General features: G+C 39.3%; 1 protein-coding gene across 2 annotated transcripts in view; it reads right to left on the bottom strand.

The window, feature by feature from the left end:
* Positions 1-278: 278 nt before the first annotated feature.
* Positions 279-25777, bottom strand: part of LOC149068324 (uncharacterized) — a 48426-nt gene continuing 22927 nt past the window's right edge. The window contains exon 2 of one of the 2 annotated variants that reach the window (XM_089251723.1): positions 279-3655. In XM_089251723.1, the coding sequence (XP_089107849.1) occupies positions 2397-3536 (1140 nt within the window). In that variant the 5' untranslated portion in view covers positions 3537-3655 and the 3' untranslated portion in view covers positions 279-2396. Of the gene's footprint in view, positions 3656-7760; positions 10201-25777 lie in introns of those variants that run through there. The other variant, XM_089251722.1, reaches the window with a different exon arrangement.

Here is a 25777-nt window from a genome sequence, read left to right as displayed (position 1 = left end):
ACGCCGACTCGAAAACCAGTTCGTACCCTAATACATCCATTACTTTGTAATGACAATGCAATCAACATGGCCAAATGAAAATAGTTTCGGATAGGGTCCGTTCAAGTATTACGAAAGCAAATTTTTGGCCATTTTTAACCCCCCCCCCCCCTTGTCAGCAAAATTTCGTCATCAGCTCTGCCCCACTGAATCCAACTCATATTTTCATAAAGGATGATTGATGACGTGAAGCATTATCCAAACCCCCCGTCCCCCCTTGTCATCAAATCGGAAACCCCCTCTTCCCCCCAATCGATGATGACGTAAATACTTGAACGGCCCCATAAGTGAAATATCCTATATTGTTTGCTATACGACGGCAAAGATGACTTCATAACAACCTTGCAAAAAAGTCATCGATATAGTAATCTTGATTCCGAAATCTTTCATCACTTATTTAACTCTTAATGGGTATATATATGTGAGCATGTTCTAACTCTGGAAAAAAAAACAACAACATCGGTGTGTGTGGCAGATAATCGGTATTGAAAATGGTTTATCGATGATTTTATTGCCATGTTTATCGATATCAAGTCAACAGAAAAAATAATCCTCGACAATTGGAAAATAACCCAAGGGCGTACGCAAACCTTTGGCGGGGCCACAAAATGCTTAGGGGTAGCATAAAAATTTCCTTCCCGAAAAATATTGAGTTACCACCCTTCAAAATAGCATTTAAACTAATGAAAATCGGTTAATACAGCATATAAATGGCATTATACAAATATAAGGCCACGACAGGCAAATTGCCCAACGAGGTGGCTGAGAAAAAGATGCCACAATAACAAATATGGATGTCATATTTTTCTAAGATACAGTAACCCAATTAAGACATGGAATTATAAAAACTTAAGACTGTATATACATGATAGAATATTATAGAAATTATCTCTCCAAATCTCAAATTTTTTCGCCGAAATATGTAATATTTTTTTCATAATTTTGGTAGGCCTGGGGAGGGGGGGGGGGGGCAACGGGCCCCCGAACAACCCCCCTGAGCAAGGCTCTGCAATTACCCACACTAAACTATATACGAAATCAAACTCACAAATTTACTTTCCACATTAAAAACAGATTTTTGAATAATCTTCATTTGATTCTTTTGTTATCTTATATATGCCCCCACTCTCCCACGACTCTACCATTTAAAGAACCATACTATTTCGAAGAACCAACCATGAACTTTTGAGGGGGTCTCTTGATCATTTTTGTCGCACCACGGTCATTTTCTGCACACGAGGGCTAATTAGACCGGGACCTACAACTTATTGCCGATTCCGAAAAGCAGACTTGATTTTTTTTTATACTCATCGAGAGGTTGGTGCGCTAACCCCTCGATGGGGGACTCCCTGCGGTCAAGTCGCCGTTTTTTGTTGTACCCGCGTCAGGAAAGTTTTCTGACATTGAAGTAAAGGTTAGCGGTAATTTTCAAAGACTAGTTGGAATCAGTGGGTGTGGCAAGTCAGTAGGAAGAATTCAGGACAGAACTCGGTTTTGCACAATGCCATGCTCTCTGTTCGTAAAAAGGGAATTTGTTCGTCGCACTCCCTCGTTTTCACGGATAATGTGCCTAATCTTCATGTTGAAAAGAAAAGGGAAATTTTTTACAGAGTATAAAAGTTTAACAGGTGACCTGCCATCATTTACTGCAAAAAGAAGGGCGTTGAATGAAATTAAAACGTATAGTAAGAAGGAAGTATTGAATCTAGGTTGGCAGATAACATTGGCTCAAAAGTCATTTTTAGGTACTATGCTAATAATGGATGTTGGGGGGAAAACAGCCAACCCACACGGGTAAAAGGCTTATATCCCGGGAGGGACAGAGCCTGGGTCGTGTCTGGTTTGATGGGGGAAAACATCAGTTGGCCCTCTTTCGGTATGAGGGTCTAGGCTAGAGAGCATATGTAGGCATACATGGTGCTTTCGGTGACTTTTTCGCATCACTCTCTAATGTTGAAGGTAATATTCAAAGTACGGGTGTGTCATGGGGTGTGTGTGACACCCAATAAGCCTATTGATTACATTCGCTCGAATGTACCAATGCGCTTATTGACTAAATTTTTCAAGCTTTATAAAAGAACTTTTACAGTGTAATGCCGGCTTTAGATAAGACAACCATAAATTTTTTTCTTATGGGCAATGTATTACGTTTTATCTTAATTATTTGGTTTCTATTGCTCGTAATTGTGTATCTGTATTTTTGATATAGTTTAGATATGCTAGACATCCATATTTTTTATGGGCATTTTTTTTTTAAGCCACCTAGTTGAGCATTTTGCCTGTGGCGGCCTTTGTATTTGTATTAAAAATTATGATTTTCTTGAAATATCTTGGTAAGGTTTAGACATACTCTCATGCTAAACCAACAATCTATGCTTTTTCAAATAAGTAATCGAGGAGAATTTCCGGTGGCAAAAAGTGAACTCGCTCGGCTCCTCCATAGGGTGGATATTTTTTTTGTGTGCGTTCAACTCGTGCATTCTAGAAAATTTTCTACCACAGATACCACACACATGCGGCTTGTCCGAAGTGTGAACTCTGACGTGTACCTTTAAATCGCTCATTCTGGAAAATCTTTTATCACAGATACCACACTTATGCGGCTTCTCCCCAGTGTGAACTCTGTTGTGTACGTTTAAATCGCTCATTCTAGAAAATTTTTTACCACAGGTACCACACTCATGCGGCTTATCTCCCGTGTGGACTATTTTGTGTACGTTTAAACTGCCGATTTGAGAAAATGTTTTACGACAGATATCACACTCATACGGCTTCTGTCCCGTGTGGACCCTTTTATGTATGTTTAAATCGCTTGCTCTTGCAGATTTTTTACCACAAACATCACATTCGTATGGCTTCTCTCCAGTGTGAATTTTTGTGTGCCTTTCTAAAGCTGAGCTTTGAGAAAAACTTTTAGCGCAGATATTACACTCGTATGGTTTCTCTCCAGTGTGAACTCTTTTGTGTATGTTTAAAACATTGATTTTAGAAAACGCTTTACCACATAAGTCACACTGGTATGGCTTCTCTCCAGTGTGGATTCTTTCGTGTACTTTCAAATTGTTCAAATAAGAAAACATTTTACCACAGATATAGCACTTATGTGGCTTCTCTCCAGTGTGGACTCTTTCGTGTCCTTTTAAATGGCTGCTGTAAAAAAACCTTTTACTACAGATACCACACTCGAATGGCTTTTCCCCAGTGTGTACTCTTTCGTGTAGTTTTAAGCTGCGGATTTTAGAAAACGTTTTACCACAAATATCACATCCATGTATATTTTCAACAGAGTCGACATTTTTGTGCTGGTCTGAAATGCATTCCTTCATAAATGCTGCACCACAGAATTCATACTCCTGTGAGTGTTCTTCAGTATTGATTTGATCCGAAACTGTAGATTCATAATGTTTCTTGCTTAACGATGTCGCCATAGAAACACAACTGGCATTGTCTTCATTTACACCACATTCGTTATGTGATCCCACAGAATATTTATCCATACTATCAAAAATTATTCGAGCAGAGAGCAGACAATCAAATCTGTTCGAACCCAAATATTTTCTATTCTATTGTTTCGAAAATTCTGTCCGCAGAAAATTGGCTATTTCATTCTGCAAACCTGTAAAAAAAAGAAGAGGTGAGATCATAATCAGAAAAAGTGTTTGAATCTATTTTTTTTTATTCTTTTGCATTCATTCTTACTTAGTGAAATAGAAATGAAAATTATGTGAATCTTGGAACAGAATTAACTAGTGGTTTTCAAGATCTGTTCCGTGAACAAAATAAGGGATTCGAAAAACGTTAGTATCAGTGAAGTGTTCCACGTTATGCGTAGAAACTTGTGTGGTTAGTGATTCAGTAGAAATTAATCACTGAAAGAACACGGACCTACTGCGATTCCGTAGAAATGAGTATGGATGACGACACTAGTGATGTTTCAGGGCCCTTTGATCCGGAGTGGATGCGGGTCCGGAAGTTTTAACCAATGGTTTACAAATGGAGCTTTTCAGACGATGCGGAATGCGTCCTGCTGCTTGAAAGAGTTCGTCAGGGCCCGGATGGCGTCCGCACACGTCAAAACTTCGTGCAGTCGCCGCATCCACACAAACAGGTGTTCTACATTAAATGGGGGTAACACAACAGATTTGGAGAACTGGCTAATGAAGATATATCGGTGTTTCAGAGGAAAAAAATAATTCATGTCTGCCCTCACGACGGGGACGCGAACCTCGATCTCTCGTTTGCCGGACGAGTTCTCTACAAACTAAGCTATGAAGACAGATACAATTCTTCCCCCTTGGAGCATATGTATATCCAGTTTTCCGAATCTGTTGTATTAACAGGGAAGAGTGACGTCTTTCTTCATATACGTCGCCATCTGGTGGTCCTGATGCCATTTTCGAGCTATTAGCAGAATGTTGCCACCGTTCACTGCACGGAGCCATTCAGCATATACATACGCTCCAAGGGGGGAGAATTCTATATGTTTTCATAGCTTAGTTGGTAGAGCATTCGTCTGGCGAACGAGAGACCGAGGTTAGAGTTCCCGTGAGCAGAGACAAATTTTCCTTTCCCTGAAACCCCGATATCTCTTCATTCAGCAAGTTTTCCGAATCTGTTGTATTAACAGGGGAGTGTAACGTCTTCCTACATATAAATGGGGGTATTTACAAGACGCAGGTCCTGGCGGTACTCGCCAGTTCATCTGTTGTTTTCTAGATGGCATCACGAGTTCAAATATTTAAATGCGTCAACTGACATGCGAAAAAGTTTATGAACTTGTCACTGTCCTCCCTAAGCCAGGGCCACCTTTACCAGCCGCGGGACCCAGTGCGAAAATAATGAGATCAGAGGCGTCTCGATAATTATTTCGGGGGCTCCCTCAGCCCCGAATTTTATATCGGGAAATTATTCTGTGGAAGAGGAGAATCGAAAATTCAGAAAATGGAAGTTCAGCGTAAATGCAAGAGATAATTCCAAAAATAGATGAAAATTCGGAATTTCAAAAATGATGAAACTGCAGAAAATTTCAGAATTATTTCTTTCTAGATGGAAACACAGAATTAAGAAATTTATGAAAGTAATTATTATTACTTCAAGTGCAGGGCCCAGTGCGACCGCCCCGATCGGCAAAGTCCATTTCGGACCAGCAAATTTCAGGATTCGGAGCAGATATTTATAAATTGGAGCAGCGAAATTGACCTACAAGAAAGTAACCCCCATCCTTTTTCAAAATAAAACAACTATACTATAGTCGAGTATGTGTCTGTCTTTTGTTGTCAAACATCTTCTCATCAGCTTGTTTTTGGTGTTTCAGCCTTTTGACACCTTGTTTGAAAGAGCGGCTGTCATAAAAATTTTCCCACCAGTCTATTTAAAGACGTCACATTTTTTGCATACTAATTACATTTACTACTACTGCAAATAGTATTAAATTACATTTACTACTATTTGCTGTCTGGTACAGCAGCAGTTTGAAAACTTATAGAAAACTTTTAGCCCATTTAATTTTTTTACACTCTGAAAGAAATTGTTGCAAAAAATGGGAGAGAATTTCGAAGAATCAACACGATGTTTGGCGATTCAAAACTGGTTATGTGGCGATCTGACTCATTATTTGACGATATTGGCGATTTAACACTCGTTATTCGGCAAAGTTTCTAAATTAGCATTCGTAATTCGGTGGACTTGCTTTTTTAATCCCGGAATGAAAATGTTTTCCACGAAACATCGGGATATAACGCAATGACGATCGACTATAGTAATTTCTGCTGCTTCCAGTGACGACTTTTTTTTTGAAAATGGAAAAAGCAGTTTTGGAGCAGCAAAATGTAGGATTCAGAGCAGATATTTATAAATTGGAGCAGCGAAATTAATCTTAAACGTTTTCGCTTAAAGCTAAAACACCATTGCAAATCCTCTCCAGCTGCACGATCGCGGTTATTATCGGGGGTTTCGCGATGGAAAGCTCGATAGTTTAAATAAGGGGCCGTGGTTATCAATTCGATTTTCGGGGACAAAGTCGAGCGCGGGAACTTGCCGGAAAAATTCGAAAAAAAAAATCCGCTACCTTCTCTCTAAGCACGAGTTAGAGCTTGGTCCATCTAAATTGGAAGACAGCTCTTCGCAACCACTAATGAAGCTTTTCTGCAGAATTTAGAAACCATCTGTTACGAGATATAAAATATAAACTAACCAAAAATGGATAATTTTTTAGCAAGTTTTTTTTATAAATTTAGTAAAACTATACATTCAAATTGGCTGCCTTGACCAATTTAAATAAGTACGAAAATATTTACTTCCAGGTCTGTTCGGGTAATTTCAACTAAAAAATTCGCAATAAATATACGAGGAAAACATGTTTATGACAAAATAAGCAGAAATTTTCATAGAACCTAAATATTTAACTTAGGGATGGATGGCCGCCATCTTGAATTCTGAGTTGCCCAAGGGTACCCGCTATTTTATGAATCAACATACCCTAAACATCAAATACCAACAATAAAAAAACGCATTAGCTCAAAACGGCTCCCCGAAAAATCCCCTTTTCCCTTCCGGATTATGAGCAATGACAGAAAAAAATATTTGGTTTCCTTAGAAAACAGAGCCTCCACTTGCTCACCAGTAGTATATACGGTGGAATTTGATAATTTTTTTTGGATAATTCGAACTTTGATAGAAAACTCAAGGGAAGTTCGTAAATGTTAAATTTTTGTTGATTCGATTCGAAACGTTTTTGAATTTTTTGGATAATTTGAAGTTGGAGGGGTAAAAATATCATGATTTTTTTTATGAGCAAAGCTATAGTTTGGAAAAATTCTACAAGTAATAAGAATTTGCTTTTCCCGATCATATAGTTGAACAAATTTTTTCAAAGACGAATAAAAGTTTGAAAATTTACTTTTCTCTATTCTCTTTCATCGATAATTTAATGCCCATTTTAACATTATTCAGCTGGAGAGCATCGAGACTGTGTACCACTTGGTACCGATCATGATTTTGAACTTATAGATCATGGTATAGCATTCAAAATCTGAATCTTTTTGGTGTCAATAAGAGTATGGAAAGTTCAGATGTGTGTGCTAATACGTGAATCAAAGAATATTTCTTTGGCAGCATAAGAATGATAAGCAAAATTTGGGAAACAGTTTCATAACGGAAAATCATAACTGCTTTCGTAAATCAGGCTTTGAACATGGTCAGGAAATTATAGAATGATACTGATTCAAGAGCAGTGGAATAATGAATCAGCTAAGATCAATTACCATAACAAACGGTAAACCGAGGAAAAGAAACTTTTTTTATACATTAATTATTCATGTAGGCGAATTTCTATATCATCCCAAAGGGAAGGGGAAAAAAATTATATCCTTACACCGTCTCTCTCCTGTTAACAAAAGCTGACACGATAGGAGAAGTGGAAAACATGAGCTCAGGAGAGGTGGAATTTGCAAATATTCATCATAGCTGAAATAAGAGCAGGAATAAAGGAGGGGAGATGTTTCGGGATTACCGAAATACAAAGCATCAAGTTACGCGAGAAATCCGACGAATGCTACTGATGAGGTTAGAAAATTCATCACTTTCTGTATTACATCTTTGTGCCTTTACTTTTCAAGGAATAGAAACAATTCGTTACAATGCGATAGCACTTACCTAAAAAGGCTGGACGAAAAATACTACACAGTGCTTCAAATGTCATTACAAATAAGTCTGGCTGTATTAACACATTGAATTTATTGGTTAAAAAACTTACAATAACCAATACTGGCTAAGCTTTAGGAGAGTTACAACACACACAATTTATGAATCTAAATACAAAAATACAAAGAGTGATCATACGGAAAACCACAAAACAACGTGTCGCATTTTTAGTACGATCTGATTCCCAAAGTAATACATTATCTTGCAATTACTAAGCAATCTATATGGTGATGGTCCAATGAAAAGTTTTGAATGCGTGAAATATCCGATTGTGATACAACAATAACAGAAATTTCTTTATAATATTCTTACAAAAAGTCATTAATAGTTATCTCGATTCCGAAACGTATTCCATCCTTTTATTTTATACCTATCACAGGCTCAGAGACATACTCAACCCATAGTTATTAACGTTTATTAGCCTGTGAAGAAAGCACAGGGTGATTTGGAAATTCTTGTTGAATTTTGATTTTAAGTTTCCGAGTTACTTGACTCGATCATGATGACCGCTGCTATTAACAAATATGATGATTCAATTACGAAAAGTTTCGACAAAGTGAAATAAGGCGTTGATAAATTTAATGACTGCAATATCATTATCAAAAAAATTATCATCGGTGAAGGAATCGGTATTGAAAATGTCCCACCGTAATTTATTGCCATGTTTATCGATAGCAGGGTGACAGAAAGAACCAACTCTCAACGATTGGCAATAACTAACGCACTTCTACACACGGAATCAATCACGCACATCGACGTTTCGAATTTTCACTTGTTTCTTTTGTTGACCCTTTATACCATTTGAAAACGATTTTTTCAAAGCGAAAAAACCTTGGAAAGAGTTTGAAATAGTCTTTCTTATGTTAAACTTTTTGGCTACCGCTAGCGATTTCATTTAAACTTCCTTCAGAATGAATCAACTTGTGCTTCTCCAGATAAGAATTCGACGAAAATTTCCGATTGCAAAAATTGCACTCGTATGGCTTCTCCCCAGTGTGGACTCTGTTGTGTATTTTTAAATCGTTCATTCTAGAAAACTTTTTACCGCAAACACCACACTCATGCGGTTTTTCTCCCGTGTGGACTATTTTATGCAAGTTTAAGCTGCTGATTTGAGAAAATGTTTTATGGCAGATATCACACTCGAATGGTTTCTCTCCAGTGTGGATTCTTTTATGTTCATTTAACCGCCCGATTCGAGAAAATTTTTTACCGCAAACATCACAATCGCGTGATTGTATGGATTTTTGTTCCTGTTTCTGTCGTGTATGGATTTTTGAGTGTTTTTTTAAAACGTTAATTTGAGAAAACCTTTTAGCACAGATATGACACTCGTATGGCTTCTCACCAGTGTGAACTCTCCTGTGCACGTTTAAATCACTGATTGCGTAAAATGCTTTACCACAAAAGTCACACACGTGCGGCTTCTCTCCAGTGTGAGTTTGTATGTGCTTTTTTAGAGCGGAGGGGTGAGAAAAAGTTTTAGCACAGATATGACACTCATACGGCTTCTCCCCAGTGTGAACTCTTCTGTGTGAATTCAAATCAGAACACGCTTTTCCACAGATATCACATTGATATATCTTCTCCCCAGTATGAATTGTTATGTGCCTTTTCAAAAAGGACATTCGAGAAAATGTTTTAGCACAGATATCACATTTATGTGGTTTCTCTCCAGTGTGAATTCTTATGTGCTGCTTGAAACCACTCATTTGAGCAAAAGCTTTTCCACAGATATCACACTCATGCGGTTTCTCTCCAGAGTGGACTTTTTCGTGTAGTTTTAAATTGCTGAAATGAGAAAACATTTTACTACAGATACCACACTCATACGGCCTCTCCCCGGTGTGGACTCTTTCGTGTGTTTTGAAATGGCCAATGTGAGAAAACGTTTTACCACAGACACCACATTCGTGTGACTTTTTCTTCCCGGTATGGCCTTTTTTGTGAAGTATTAAATGTTGTATTCGAGAAAACGTTTTACCACATATGTCACACTCGTTTGGTTTTTCTCCGGTGTGGATTCTTTCGTGCAGTTTTAAATTACCCATTCTAGTAAAGGATTTCCCGCAGTTACCACACTGATGTCTCTTTTCTACAGAGAGGACTTTTTTGTGTTTGTGCAAATTTTTCTCCTTCAACAATTTTTCGCCGCATAATTCACGCCCATGTGAATTTTTTTCAATATTTATCTTATCTGAAACGGTAGATTCACATTGCTTTATACTTAATGCTATTGCTATCGAAACACAACTGGTGTCGTCTTCATTTACATCATCATGCTGTGATGCCACAGATGATTCATCCATATTATCAGAGATGTGTTTCAGCAGAGTACCAAATCTGAGATTTCTTCAATTTTCATCAAATTCGATGTCACTCTAAAAATTCTCCTAGCGTATCTACTAGTAGAGAATCGGCTATTTCATCTTTGAGATGCGGGTGAGAATCCCCAATCACCTGCAAAAGAAGAGATACCACCATCACAAAGTCTAAATCTTTTTTTTTTTTTGCATTCATTCCACTCATCTATTACACGGAGAAATGGAGCTTATGTAAATAATATAATCAACTAGTTCGTTTCAAAATGTGGTTGGCGGACAAAGGGGGAAGGATGTGAAAAACATTGTTAAGGGTTTCAGGAGATGTGTAGGTCCTTGATTCTCTGTGATTCAGTAGAAATATCAGTATTGATGCAAACGACGATTCTAGATGTATTTCGTTCTCAACAACATGGTGTTCATCAGAAAACGTAATCATCATCGTGACAGCACATTATGTATTGGTATATAAAGTATGATGATTTGTTTTTCTGAGCGGGTAATCGAGAGCCGAGAAACGAATATAGTGCATAGTTTTCATGACAGATGAACTGCTTATAAAAAGTTGTAAAAAATTGAGCTGCACAGTTACTAAGCTGATTTAAGACTTATAAGAAAAGGAAATAAAAGAGCCATTTACTTGATGAACTGATGTTTTGTAACAAAGGCCAATTCCTAGACATGAAAAATCTGTAGTTTATCACGTTATGAAATATTTCGAAGAAAACGTGCAGCACGCTCTATCCAGTGGCGAAAAATAGCTTTTCCCTCCACCTTCCTTTGTCAACTCATAAACAAAACAAATCACGTTACATATACATATAAAATAGCATGTCCTGACTGATTCATCATCGCCGAGCCAAAACCGCTGAAGCTGTAAACTTTAAATTCGATCAGCACTTTTATTTCATGATGCAAAGACTCACTTTTTTTTTTTTTTTTTTTTTTTTAAACCCTAAGGGGAGTTCAAAGAGAAATCCCGTCGAGCCGAAACCGACTGAGGTGAAAAATATGAAATTTGGTCAGCAATATTAATTTGTAATGTAGACTCACTAAAAAGAGATTTCTCAAAATTCAACCCCTGGGGGGGAGGGGTTCGAAGGTTATATGGAAGCTATAAATTTGAAATTTAGGCTGTTTTATTTTATCATGTGAAGACTCTAAGCAGGGACTTTTCAAATTTCAACCTCTAAATGCGTTCAACATGAGGCAATCATGGCACCGAGCTGAAACCGCTGAAGCTATAAATATGAAATTCGGTTAGTATTATATGGCAAAAAAAGTCCACAGAAACTTTAAAAATGAATAAAAACCGGAAAAGCAATCGAAATAAAGAACTGTTTGCAGGGTTAGCATCGCTATGTCACGGAAATTTTTTGAAACAGGAAAAGAAAAATAACTAAAAAACAGCCAATAGGTGGCGCTGGTATGAGCGACTTCGGTGGAAATACGCTAATGAGACGGTTATAAGAACTTGTGAGCTCCTAATGCACAACCAGCTAGCTTCTCACAGAATTTAAAGAAACAATTAAATTTAAAAGCGAAATGCAAAAAACGAGAAAAATATAAATACCTTATTTAATTAAACAATTTCTCAACATAATAGAATGTTAATAGACTAAAAATGTTTTTTTTCGCTATTTTCTCAGCCTGAAGAATGTTGCAATATTTTCTATACGAATCACGAGTCGCTTTCAGGAGTTCAGCATCTCAATGACAATTTTTTTCAAATTTTTCATGCCTCACAACACCAGATTTTGTGTCTTATTCCATTGGATGGACAGATTTTTCCCTGTTCAAACATACTTTTGTTAGCACTGAACTCTCCTTCGCTGTCTGCGTTACCATGTGCTGAAAATAAAAAAATCCTTCACCAAAACTGGCAAAATTTTAAACTTTGGGCTGCTTTCAAGGTTACAAAGTTTGAATATGTCTGCCCAATATCTATTTATCCTCTGAAATGATTTCACTTCTTGTAATTTGCAATGTAGTGCAATCCATTCATCACACATAATTGATAGTTCTGTTGGTGATACAATGTTAAGCAACATTCCCAGCAATGCACGAGAGGTAGAGCAAAAAACAAAAAAGAAGGGAGGGTGCAAACATTTCATTCTCTCCAACATGTTTTGGAAAGGTAGGACATTCATATATAATAGGTATCTCACATAAGTTATGTAAAATGAGCATGCTCCTAGTACAAACTCCTTCCTTTGGCTATTGTCAAGAGAATGCCCCTCCCCACCAATGCAGGGGCGAACCATGCGGCCAACTCGCGGGAGAAAAAACTCTCCGAAATTGGAAAATTCGGCATATTCATTCAGGGACTTCGATATTTGATAGCCCGCGGGTTACCAATAACAGTACAGGACTTTGTACTTAAAGGTATAGTCCACCGATCACGAGAACAACACTGGCTACGTCACGTAACGTCACGTCGGACAATTATATTATTTACTTTTAGGTAAAGCAACTGTCCATCGAGAATAACGCATTAGCAACGGCGCTTTCCCGTTTGGCGTCTTTAGCGCTATTTTGGCCTCCTAGAAATTTCACTAAAAAAGTCACGGCAGTGCTCTTGATAACGTCGTCATCGCAGCGTTTTTGTTGCGTAAACACCGGCTGTTCGACAGTGTCGTCTTAAGGCATTGTCGCATTAAATTCACAAAAATAAGATCTGGTTGAAATTTTCCAGAATTTACGTGGTAGGGCCTCAGAAAAATCACTTGGCCCGGGAAAGCCCGTGATGCTCTTAAGATGGCTCGGCTGCTCGAGCACTTACGGCACATTATTTTAATACAAAAAATATATTTTTTATTCCGCAGAAGGGATCGAAACTCCAGCCTTTTGTTAATAATCAGTTGCATGCATCAAGCTGAAGCCGAACACTGCTCGTATAAAACATTTTCGACCATGGCCCCCAGAAGGATGTGCTACTACACCGCACACCAATTCCGGTAATATATAGCCATACGGTAATTTCAAACCAGTGGAGTTGGGTGGGAAATGAAGGCTCCATCCATCGGTGGTCGCCCTAGGCTCGGTAGGTAAAGAACTTCCTTCGAATGTTCTATGCCCGGATTCGAACCCATGGACCTTGATGGTAACCTTCGTAGTGACAGACGAGCTGAAGACGAAGGATGGGCTGATAAAATCCAGCCTATAGGAGAATTCTTATAATTTTTTTTCCACACTGTAAATTCAGAATGGAAGGCCGGTGAGAGATCCCAGCCAGGATCCCTGCTGCAGCATGAGAGGACCATTCTTCCGATGCCCTTAAGCATGGCCCCCACATCTTGCAGCCGGGCTCTCAGATTGGAATCTTCGACGGGTCACTCTAAAATGAATTTATAGTTGTAAAAAATGATTAGAATCATCCAGGATCCCTGTCAGCCCTGCCCTTGGGAGGACATGCCCTAAAGGTGGCTATAGACGTAACTGCAAACTTGACAAGCAGGCATGCTCAATCTTTTTATTTGTTACTACTGCATTTGTCACCTATTTAAAAAGTCCATATGAGTAGCTTCTGTCGAGAAAGGAAAAAAGACGATGATATGGCTATAAGAGAAGGACAACAGAAGAAGAATGGCTAATTGCTAGCAAGTGGCATTCTCTTGCTGCGGTATAGAAATTAAACCGAAGAAAATGCAATATAATTTACAGTAGTAATAAATTATTATCATTATAATTATATAATACTCCTTTTGTATAAAATTATTAATTTAAAGTATTTTAACAATTAATTTATTTCATTATTTTTTAAGAATTTAATTATTAATTTAAAGTAATTTTACTCCCTTTATTACTAAATAATCACGACTCCCTTCGAATTTTTTTTTGTATCAAATATTTTAGTTCAAAATATTAAATTTAATAAAATTCAAATTTTTTAAATTAAAAAATTTAATTTACTTCCAAAATTTATAACAACAATTTTCGAGAACATCTTTTAACAAACACCAACACAAAAAGCGCAGCTCACTCAAGCGTGAAGAATACCCTCAGAACAGAGATTTGCGCCAAGACAGCCTTTACTGTGTGGCAACCCGGGATAATTTTTATCCTTTCCACGCGCCGAAATGGACCCTCTCCAGAGAGCAGCGTTCGCGTAACTCTTCTCGTGATCTGAGGACTATAGTAGAACTTGCTTTCAAACCGAGCACAACTCAGGTCTATCACCATCTATGGACGATTTACTACCTAGTGAACTGTGCCGGAAGTGTAACTGTGTGTGTACCTAACAGTCTGAATGCGTATGTACTGTTGTGTTTGATTTTTCAGTGCCGCCATCTATATTCCAGAAGTGAAGAGAGTGATGTGTTATGATTGAATTACATTTTTGCTGTTTGTGGGTCTGTTGCTCTCTGTGGCGCGACTTTTTAAAGGGGGGATCGGCTAGCATTCGCGCTTCGAAGTTGGGAACCCACAGGTAGTAGAATTACTTTCCAAGGTCACGAGATAACGCGATTGTGGTAGACGGTAGGAAAAAAGTGAAAAGTTTCCCCCTTCGCACCTTTTCCCTCGTCACGGAAAGAACGCGGCCCGTGAACAAAATTTTCATGGTTATTTCTTTTTTCTAAATTCCGGGTATTTGACGCACTAGTGAATTGGCGGTACCTCCACGAAGCAGAAAAAAGAATTGGCGCACCATGTAGCAAGAGAATCGTTTCGGCACAGCGGCCCTGCGTAAATAAATTGCTTTTACTTACTCCTGTTTTTCCCAATGAATGAAGCCCCTTTAATGCTTAACATTCATTTCAAACAAACTTTGGACAAAGATTAGCATTGCTTTAAATTTAAAAAAAAAAAAAAATCCCAATTCAAAAGAGATGCAGTACATTTCATTTTGTGAAATAATTTTTCGTGTTTTTGAATGCAAATTGGGTGGAAAATAGTTAAAAAAAAGAATATTGTATTTAGTTCCTATAGAATTATTCTCAAGAGAATTTATGCGGTATTCAGCCTGGCCTGAAAACTGTGCTTTGTGTTGACATTTTTTTTATATACAGTCAAACCTCGTTAGTGCGTCACCCGGTTAACACGTCACTCCGCTTACCGGGTCACTTTTTGGAACTCCCAATTGGAATTGGCACAGCTATGGCTTACTCCGCTTAACGAGTCACTCCGCTTCGTAAGTCATATTTTTGCGCTCCCAAGAGTGACTCATTAACGAGGTTTGACTGTACAAGTCCATTAGAGGAGGAATGGGTCATCCTTAATTTAATTAGCTTGATTGAGTTACTGTATTAGTTTTAAAATATTTGATATAACAGTTTTCTTCTATTCAGATTCTTTCATTACTGTTTTTGATTAATATGTAGTTCTTTTTAGTTTTAGATATTTTTTCCTTCAAACTTTTTATGTAGAGTCATTACTTCATTTAAATCTGGTTGTAGGAATATAGATTTTCACATCTTTATAAATATTGTGGTCGTGATTTGAATAGTTATTTCAATTATAAATTTAGTTCAAATTTACTCCACTTCAATGTTAAATTTTTACTTTTTAATTATTGTTCCACCCCCTCCCATATGGGAAGGAGGAATGTGACAAATTCCTCATAAAAAAGAGATTACTACGTTTGGAGTGTCATTTTTTTTCCATATCTCAAAAGTGATAAAAGGTTCATTATTCATCAATTACATTTTATATCTTAGGCCGAACACATACTGGGGAGACGACAAAGAGAGCGATTTCAAAAGAGAAAATACATCGATGCTTATCTCGATGTCCCCTCACATACTGACGAGGCGGAGAGAGCGAAAATGACCGCAGGCGTTCCGAAGGGTAAAGAAGAGAAGCCTTTGAGCGGGAAAAGTGACATCTCGCCAACTAGTAACCCTACCAGCCTGTTCATGCCAAATCAATCAGTTTGGCAATATTGGAGGATTCCAATAAACCAGCGGTTCTCAACCAGTGCTCCGTAGAGCCCTTATGGCCCCGTGTGAACTCCCAGGGGCTCCGTGGCCACTCGAGGAAAATAAATAAAAAAAACCAGTAAATTTGAAAAAAATAATTAATATTTTTGAATAATAAAAATAAGTCAGAAACTTTGATGAATAAATACAAAAAATAGGCGTCTGGGGCTCCGCCATAGAAATTACATATCGGAAAAGGGCTCCGTGGGTCAAAAAAGGCTGAGAAGCGCTGCAATAAACCCATTAATCCTCAAAAGACTGCAAGTCCTGTTTATATATGTTTTTAATGACTTCTTGTATCAAACCGTTGTTTCGAATATTATTATTGCATAATGTTATTATATTATAATATTATTGCATAACGATTTAAATAATTACACTTCAATCAAGATAGAGACAACAGAATTAGTTAGACACTGAATAAAAATACATGCCTATAATCCGCAGAAGATAATTTCGATACTTTCTAAACAAAGCTTTATTTATTCATTAATTGGGGAAGGGGGTTCTCAGCCCCCCAACACAAAATTTATTGGGGGGGGGGTTGAAATAGCCCCCCCCCCCGCCATGTTTTGGTGCCTACGTCCCATGGCAGTACGGCAGTACGTTTCTTATTAAAAGCTATTCAGAGACAATTGAAAAGATGAAATTTGAAGGATGGAATTTGCGCCCCTCCTGATACTACGCCCAGGAAACCAGACCAACCCCACCCCCCTAGTTGCAGCACTGTCCGTTCATCAGAAGGAAGTTAGTTCTCTTGCACATAGTGTAGTTTTCCATGCAAAAAGCGCACTGGGATGGGCGGAAATTTGAGAAATATCTATCTCGTTAGTCCCAGTAAAATTTTGAAAAATATTCACGTCTAAAAAAATGACGGGGGGAATTAATCCGTAAAATGCTACCACAACAATCGTCAAACTTTTAAATTAGGATACAAAATTAAGGATCAAAATTAAGGACAAAATTAATTAGGATTTAAATTAAGCACAAAAAATGGGAATCGAAAAGAAGAGAGAGCGCCAAAAGTGAAAAAAAATCCGAAGCACTCCCCCCAAACCAAATGGCGGTACCTCTCCGCTCACATCCCCAGTATGTGTTCGGCCTTTAGGCCGAACACATACTGGGGATGTGAGCGGAGAGGTACGAAATAGCGGCGAAAACAAATGTACTGTTTTGTTCTGCGCCTCACATACTCGGGCAGCGAGACGAGGAGGAGAAAGAGGCGGCTCAAGAGGTACGCGATTCTTTCAAGCCGGTTTGTTTTCATCGCGAGGTAAAATCAGACGCTATTTGGGGATTGGTCAGTTTTCTCCCCTTTTTTTTTTCCTCACTCTCTTGGAAAAAAAAGAGAACTTCTGAGGGGGGATCATCATCATCACCACCCATTTGGTTTCGAGGGGGTTTTCGGATGTTTTTTCACTTTTGGCGCTCTCTCTTCTTTTCGATTCCCATTTTTTGTGCTTAATTTAAATCCTAATTAATTTTGTCCTTAATTTTCTATCCTAATTTAAAAGTTTGACGATTGTTGTGGTAGCATTTTACGGATTAATTCCCCCCGTCATTTTTTTAGACGTGAATATTTTTCAAAATTTTACTGGACTAACGAGATAGATATTTCTCAAATTTCCGCCCATCCCATTGCGTTTTTTGCATGGGAAACTACACTATGTGCAAGAGAACTTCCTTCTGATGAACGGACAGTGCTGCAACTAGGGGGTGGGGTTGGTCTGGTTTCCTGGGCGTAGTATCAGGAGGGGCGCAAATTCCATCTTTTCAATTGTCTCTGAATAGCTTTTAATAAGAAACGTACTGCCGTACTGCCATGGGACGTAGGCACCAAAACATGGCGGGGGGTGGGCTATTTCAACCCCCCCCCCCCAATAAATTTTGTGTTGGGGGGCTGAGAACCCCCTTCCCCAATTAATGAATAAATAAAGCGGGGCACTGCATCATTCTACATACGGGCTCGAGGCTCGTCACGGGACGACTGGAAACTTTCAGCCCTCTCAATGTTTTTTCATGCCCACGCCTTTGCTCTGGGCTGCAAAATGTAAAGGGTGGCAAATTTCTGTTGGAAACTGGAAAACCACTATAAAATCATAAGTTATATATCACTATACATCATTATGCAGTCGCTGGGGCGGAAAAAACCTGTCCTCCCCACAAACACATCAAAAATCTTTTAGAAAGAAAACTTTATCTATGTACTGTCTACACCAGCGGTTCTCAACCAGTGCTCCACGTGCACTGGTTGAGGGTGCTCCACGTTCACTCAATTGAAGTAAAGTGAATCAGTAAATTTTATGACCAAATGAAAAAAAAAAACGTGGCGTACGGGGCTCCGTCGTAGAAATTATATTCTAAAAAGGGCTCCGTGACGCAGAAAAAAGGTTGAGAATTGCTGGTCGACATTAATTTTCTACTCAATACTGAACATGTTCTTAGAATTTCAACGAAAATTTGTAGAGATTTTTCCAGGAACGTCATTTCAACGTTTTCCAGGGAAGGGGGCAGGCAAAGAACATGAACTCAATTTATGTATATCTACTCTATAATATAAAATCACAAACTCGAAAAGGGCCTGTTTCTAAGCAACCGAAATTAGTGACGATTTTATGTTACGGAAGTGAGTGACGTTTTTTGAGTGATGGAAATCGGTTACGATTTTAGGTCAAGTATTCATTTAACTCTAGCATATTCGGGACCCATTTAACCCATCGGGACCAAGTTACGTGCATGTACTGAGAGGCTCCCACATCCTACAGCAGGGCCCCTAGACTGGAATAGATGGCGAGCCCCCAAACCAGCTTTTCGGGGGCCCTCTGTGGTTAATTTATAGTGTGAAAAATCAAAAAGTGATAAGAATCGTTCCGGCCCCTGTCAGCCCTGCCCTTGTGGGGGAAGGGGGGGGGTCATGCTGAGAGGTATGTATATGTATCATATACATATAACACCAGTGCTCCCAACACACAGGGTCGGGGTACCCGGGGGGATTGCACATATACCTTAATGGGGAAGTTAAAAGGTTTGATTTCCAGGGCCCTTGATGGATCTCGTTGTTTTCTTGCTGCTTTAACATTGAAAAATTTGCGATAGCGGAAGCTCAAGCTATATCCAGTCTGGGGACCCCATAAAATTTGCGAATTCGGTCACGGGTAATTGGGGGGGGGGGGCTGGAATTTATTCGTTGGTAAAATGAATACAAATGAACATTTGCCGTGGCACTCACAGGGGGGATGTCGGATATTGGGTCCCTGCTGCTGAATGGGGGCCTTGGATTTCATTCGTTGTAAAATTGATAAAAATTTAAAATTTTCGTAGCTCCTCACCGGGGAGATATCCGACAAGTCTCCAGGTCGGGGCCCCATGGAAATGTTGACAGGTTTCATTTTGGGTGTCCCTTGATGAATCTCATTGATTTTTGTTGTTTAACAATGTAAAATTTGCAACACATCGGTAGCCCGAGATAAATCCAGTCTGGGCCCCACTAAAATTCAGCGAATTGGAGTCTGGGGACCCCCATGGGCAAGTTTTCTGGGGGTACTTGATGAATCACATTTGTTTTTTGTTGTTTTCTTATTATAAAATTCGCTTCTTCAGTAAACTGGTGCTTTCACATGTCCCTTTCCATAGTACGCTGATGAAGTGGGACGAAATAAACAAGATATGTTGTGATGAGAAAAGGGGGTTGGGGGTTGGTTGCCAAAGGCGACAGGGGGGGGGGCAGAGCCCCCTAGTATATATATATATTTGTATGTATATATACCATTTTTAGTGTATTTTCCAAAGCCCCCCCCCTCCCTCGAATGACGGCCCCGTATTTGTCAACACGTTGATGGATTAGCAGGGGTTCTCAAACTGTGCGCACCAACCTTTGTCAGGGGTGCAGTTTCGCAGTGGTCTTGACAAAGGTTTTTCAAAGAAATGCTTTTCTTACAACTGCTCTTCACGTAGACGTACGCAGAATTTTCTCGGGGGGGTGGGGGTTCAGATTTGTTTTTCCTTCTGGGGGGGGTTTACGTTTTTTCCGGCAAAATAACACTATAATCTTGGCTTAAGGGGGGGAGTGTTAGAACCCCAAATCCCCCCTTTGCGTACGCCAATGGCTCTTCATAAGAGAAATGGGCGGTGCGGGTGGAAAATGTTTGAGATTGAGAACCCGTTTTTTAGGAAAACGGATAAAACACCGTGATGATTGCTCATCGCTTACTAACATTGTCGAAACACGGTTTCTGTTTTTTTCTCTTTTATTTTATTGTACTGAATATCTGTTATTTCCGTGGATTTGAATTGGAATGTCGTGTGTTATGAAAGAGGCACAAGATTTTTTCTGATGCAAATAATGAACATCTTACACGCAATACATATTTCTGTATTTCTTAAAAAATCGAAACCAGTTGATTGCAGCATCCGTGCGTTCATTGAAATTGGTTATGCACAGAACATGGCAGTTATAAGCAGTGCCGTCGTAAGGCATGAGCCCACCAGGGCAAGGACCGTGGGACCTAAAGATAAAAAAGGCTTCACAAAAGTGAGATGTGGTTGAGATTTTCGGGAATTTGCCTGGTAGGGCCTCAGAAAAATCATTTGGCCCTTGGGCCCATGATGCTCTTAAGACAAGACAGCCCTGCATATAGGAGCAATCTGTAACTCTGGGATTTCATAAATAATGGATCCACACTGATAATTTGTGCTTAACGACCACGTATACATTTATCGCTAATAACAATCATTTTCATAATGATACGGTGGCCATAAAAAAATTACGGTTTCATCATCGAGGGGTGTATGGATAACTTCTCACTTCATCTCATTAACGGTGATATTTTGTTTAGAAAGTATCGAAATTATCTTCTGCGGATTATAGGCATGTATTTTTATTCAGTGTCTAACTAATTCTGTTGTCTCTATCTTGATTGAAGTGTAATTATTTAAATCGTTATGCAATAATATTATAATATAATAACATTATGCAATAATAATATTCGAAACAACGGTTTGATACAAGAAGTCATTAAAAACATATATAAACAGGACTTGTAGTCTTTTGAGGATTAATGGGTTTATTGCAGCGCTTCTCAACCTTTTTTGACCCACGGAGCCCTTTTCCGGTATGTAATTTCTATGGCGGAGCCCCAGACGCCTATTTTTTGTATTTATTCATCAAAGTTTCTGACTTATTTTTATTATTCAAAAATATTAATTATTTTTTTCAAATTTACTGTTTTTTTTTTATTTATTTTCCTCGAGTGGCCACGGAGCCCCTGGGAGTTCACACGGGGCCATAAGGGCTCTACGGAGCACTGGTTGAGAACCGCTGGTTTATTGGAATCCTCCAATATTGCCAAACTGATTGATTTGGCATGAACAGGCTGGTAGGGTTACTAGTTGGCGGGTTGTCACTTTTCCCGCTCAAAGGGTTCTCTTCTTTACCCTTCGGAACGCCTGCGGTCATTTTCGCTCTCTCCGCCTCGTCAGTATGTGAGGGGACATCGAGATAAGCATCGATGTATTTTCTCTTTTGAAATCGCTCTCTTTGTCGTCTCCCCAGTATGTGAGCGGAGAGGTACGAAATAGCGGCGAAAACAAATGTACTGTTTTGTTCTGCGCCTCACATACTCGGGCAGCGAGACGAGGAGGAGAAAGAGGCGGCTCAAGAGGTACGCGATTCTTTCAAGCCGGTTTGTTTTCATCGCGAGGTAAAATCAGACGCTATTTGGGGATTGGTCAGTTTTCTCCCCCTTTTTTTTTTCCTCACTCTCTTGGAAAAAAAAGAGAACTTCTGAGGGGGGATCATCATCATCATCACACCATTTGGTTTGGGGGGAGTGCTTCGGATTTTTTTTCACTTTTGGCGCTCTCTCTTCTTTTCGATTCCCATTTTTTGTGCTTAATTTAAATCCTAATTAATTTTGATCCTTAATTTTGTATCCTAATTTAAAAGTTTGACGATTGTTGTGGTAGCATTTTACGGATTAATTCCCCCCGTCATTTTTTTAGACGTGAATATTTTTCAAAATTTTACTGGACTAACGAGATAGATATTTCTCAAATTTCCGCCCATCCCATTGCGCTTTTTGCATGGAAAACTACACTATGTGCAAGAGAACTAACTTCCTTCTGATGAACGGACAGTGCTGCAACTAGGGGGTGGGGTTGGTCTGGTTTCCTGGCCGTAGTATCAGGAGGGGCGCAAATTCCATCTTTTCAATTGTCTCTGAATAGCTTTTAATAAGAAACGTACTGCCGTACTGCCATGGGACGTAGGCACCAAAACATGGCGGGGGGGGGGGGGCTATTTCAACCCCCCCCCCCCAATAAATTTTGTGTTGGGGGGCTGAGAACCCCCTTCCCCAATTAATGAATAAATAAAGCGGGGCACTGCATCCTTCTACATACGGGCTCGAGGCTCGTCACGGGACGACTGGAAACTTTCAACCCTCTCAATGTTTTTTCATGCCCACGCCTTTGCTCTGGGCTGCAAAATGTAAAGGGTGGCAAATTTCTGTCGGAAACTGGAAAACCACTATAAAATCATAAGTTATATATCACTATACATCATTATGCAGTCGCTGGGGCGGAAAAAACCTGTCCTCCCCACAAACACATCAAAAATCTTTTAGAAAGAAAACTTTATCTATGTACTGTCTACACCAGCGGTTCTCAACCAGTGCTCCACGTGCACTGGTTGAGGGTGCTCCACGTTCACTCAATTGAAGTAAAGTGAATCAGTAAATTTTATGACCAAATGAAAAAAAAAAACGTGACGTACGGGGCTCCGTCGTAGAAATTATATTCTAAAAAGGGCTCCGTGACGCAGAAAAAAGGTTGAGAATTGCTGGTCGACATTAATTTTCTACTCAATACTGAACATGTTCTTGGAATTTCAACGAAAATTTGTAGAGATTTTTCCAGGAACGTCATTTCAACGTTTTCCAGGGTAGGGGGCAGGCAAAGAACATGAACTCAATTTATGTATATCTACTCTATAATATAAAATCACAAACTCGAAAAGGGCCTGTTTCTAAGCAACCGAAATTAGTGACGATTTTATGTTACGGAAGTGAGTGACGTTTTTTGAGTGATGGAAATCGGTTACGATTTTAGGTCAAGTATTCATTTAACTCTAGCATATTCGGGACCCATTTAACCCATCGGGACCAAGTTACGTGCATGTACTGAGAGGCTCCCACATCCTACAGCAGGGCCCCTAGACTGGAATAGATGGCGAGCCCCCAAACCAGCTTTTCGGGGATGATGATGGATCCTTGATGGATCTCGTTGTTTTCTTGCTGCTTTAACATTGAAAAATTTGCGATAGCGGAAGCTCAAGCTATATCCAGTCTGGGGACCCCATAAAATTTGCGAATTCGGTCACGGGTAATTGAGGGGGGGGGGCTGGAATTTATTCGTTGGTAAAATGAATACAAATGAACATTTGCCGTGGCACTCACAGGGGGGATGTCGGATATTGGGTCCCTGCTGCTGAATGGGGGCCCTGGATTTCATTCGTTGTAAAATTGATAAAAATTTAAAATTTTCGTAGCTCCTCACCGGGGAGATGTCCGACAAGTCTCCAGGTCGGGGCCCCATGGAAATGTTGACAGGTTTCATTTTGGGTGTCCCTTGATGAATCTCATTGATTTTTGTTGTTTAACAATGTAAAATTTGCAACACATCGGTAGCCCGAGATAAATCCAGTCTGGGCCCCACTAAAATTCAGCGAATTGGAGTCTGGGGACCCCCATGGGCAAGTTTTCTGGGGGTACTTGATGAATCACATTTGTTTTTTGTTGTTTTCTTATTATAAAATTCGCTTCTTCAGTAAACTGGTGCTTTCACATGTCCCTTTCCATAGTACGCTGATGAAGTGGGACGAAATAAACAAGATATGTTGTGATGAGAAAAGGGGGGGTGGGGGTTGGTTGCCAAAGGCGACGGGCGGGGGCAGAGCCCCCTAGTATATATATATATTTGTATGTATATATACCATTTTTAGTGTATTTTCCAAAGCCCCCCCCCCTCCCTCGAATGACGGCCCCGTATTTGTCAACACGTTGATGGATTAGCAGGGGTTCTCAAACTGTGCGCGCCAACCTTTGTCAGGGGTGCAGTTTCGCAGTGGTCTTGACAAAGGTTTTTCAAAGAAATGCTTTTCTTACAACTGCTATTCACGTAGACGTACGCAGAATTTTCTCGGGGGGTGGGGGTTCAGATTTGTTTTTCCTTCTGGGGGGGTTTACGTTTTTCCCGGCAAAATAACACTATAATCTTGGCTTAAGGGGGGAGTGTTAGAACCCCAAATCCCCCCTTTGCGTACGCCAATGGCTCTTCATAAGAGAAATGGGCGGCGCGGGTGGAAAATGTTTGAGATTGAGAACCAGTTTTTTAGGAAAACGGATAAACACCGTGATGATTGCTCATCGCTTACTAACATTGTCGAAACACGGTTTCTGTTTTTTTCTCTTTTATTTTATTGTACTGAATATCTGTTATTTCCGTGGATTTGAATTGGAATGTCGTGTGTTATGAAAGAGGCACAAGATTTTTTCTGATGCAAATAATGAACATCTCACACACAATACATATTTCTGTATTTCTTAAAAAATCGAAACCAGTTGATTGCAGCATCCGTGCGTTCATTGAAATTGGTTATGCACAGAACATGCCGGTTAAAAGCAATGCCGTCGTAAGGCATGAGCCCACCAGGGCAAGGACCGTGGGACCTAAAGATAAAAAAGGCTTCACAAAAGTGAGATGTGGTTGAGATTTTCGGGAATTTGCCTGGTAGGGCCTCAGAAAAATCATTTGGCCCTTGGGCCCATGATGCTCTTAAGACGGCCCTGCATATAGGAGGAATCTGTAATTCTGGGATTTCATAAATAATGGATCCACACTGATAATTTGTGCTTAACGACCACGTATACATTTATCGCTAATAACAATCATTTTCATAATGATACGGTGGCCATAAAAAAATTACGGTTTCATCATCGAGGGGTGTATGGATAACTTCTCACTTCATCTCATTAACGGTGATATTTTGTTTAGAAAGTATCGAAATTATCTTCTGCGGATTATAGGCATGTATTTTTATTCAGTGTCTAACTAATTCTGTTGTCTCTCTATCTTGATTGAAGTGTAATTATTTAAATCGTTATGCAATAATATTATAATATAATAACATTATGCAATAATAATATTCGAAACAACGGTTCGATACAAGAAGTCATTAAAAACATATATAAACAGGACTTGCAGTCTTTTGAGGATTAATGGGTTTATTGCAGCGCTTCTCAACCTTTTTTGACCCACGGAGCCCTTTTCCGGTATGTAATTTCTATGGCGGAGCCCCAGACGCCTATTTTTTGTATTTATTCATCAAAGTTTCTGACTTATTTTTATTATTCAAAAATATTAATTATTTTTTTCAAATTTACTGTTTTTTTTTATTTATTTTCCTCGAGTGGCCACGGAGCCCCTGGGAGTTCACACGGGGCCATAAGGGCTCTACGGAGCACTGGTTGAGAACCGCTGGTTTATTGGAATCCTCCAATATTGCCAAACTGATTGATTTGGCATGAACAGGCTGGTAGGGTTACTAGTTGGCGAGATGTCACTTTTCCCGCTCAAAGGCTTCTCTTCTTTACCCTTCGGAACGCCTGCGGTCATTTTCGCTCTCTCCGCCTCGTCAGTATGTGAGGGGACATCGAGATAAGCATCGATGTATTTTCTCTTTTGAAATCGCTCTCTTTGTCGTCTCCCCAGTATGTGTTCGGCCTTAGGGAAAAATTTTTA

This window comes from Pholcus phalangioides, unplaced genomic scaffold, assembly GCF_987345545.1.
Source record: "Pholcus phalangioides strain wild (caught in Gottingen) unplaced genomic scaffold, Ppha-v1.0 ptg000027l_1, whole genome shotgun sequence".
Classification (NCBI taxonomy): Eukaryota; Metazoa; Arthropoda; class Arachnida; order Araneae; family Pholcidae; genus Pholcus; species Pholcus phalangioides.
The sequence above is the reverse complement of the archived record's forward strand: the minus strand, read 5'-3'. Positions and strand labels throughout refer to the sequence as shown.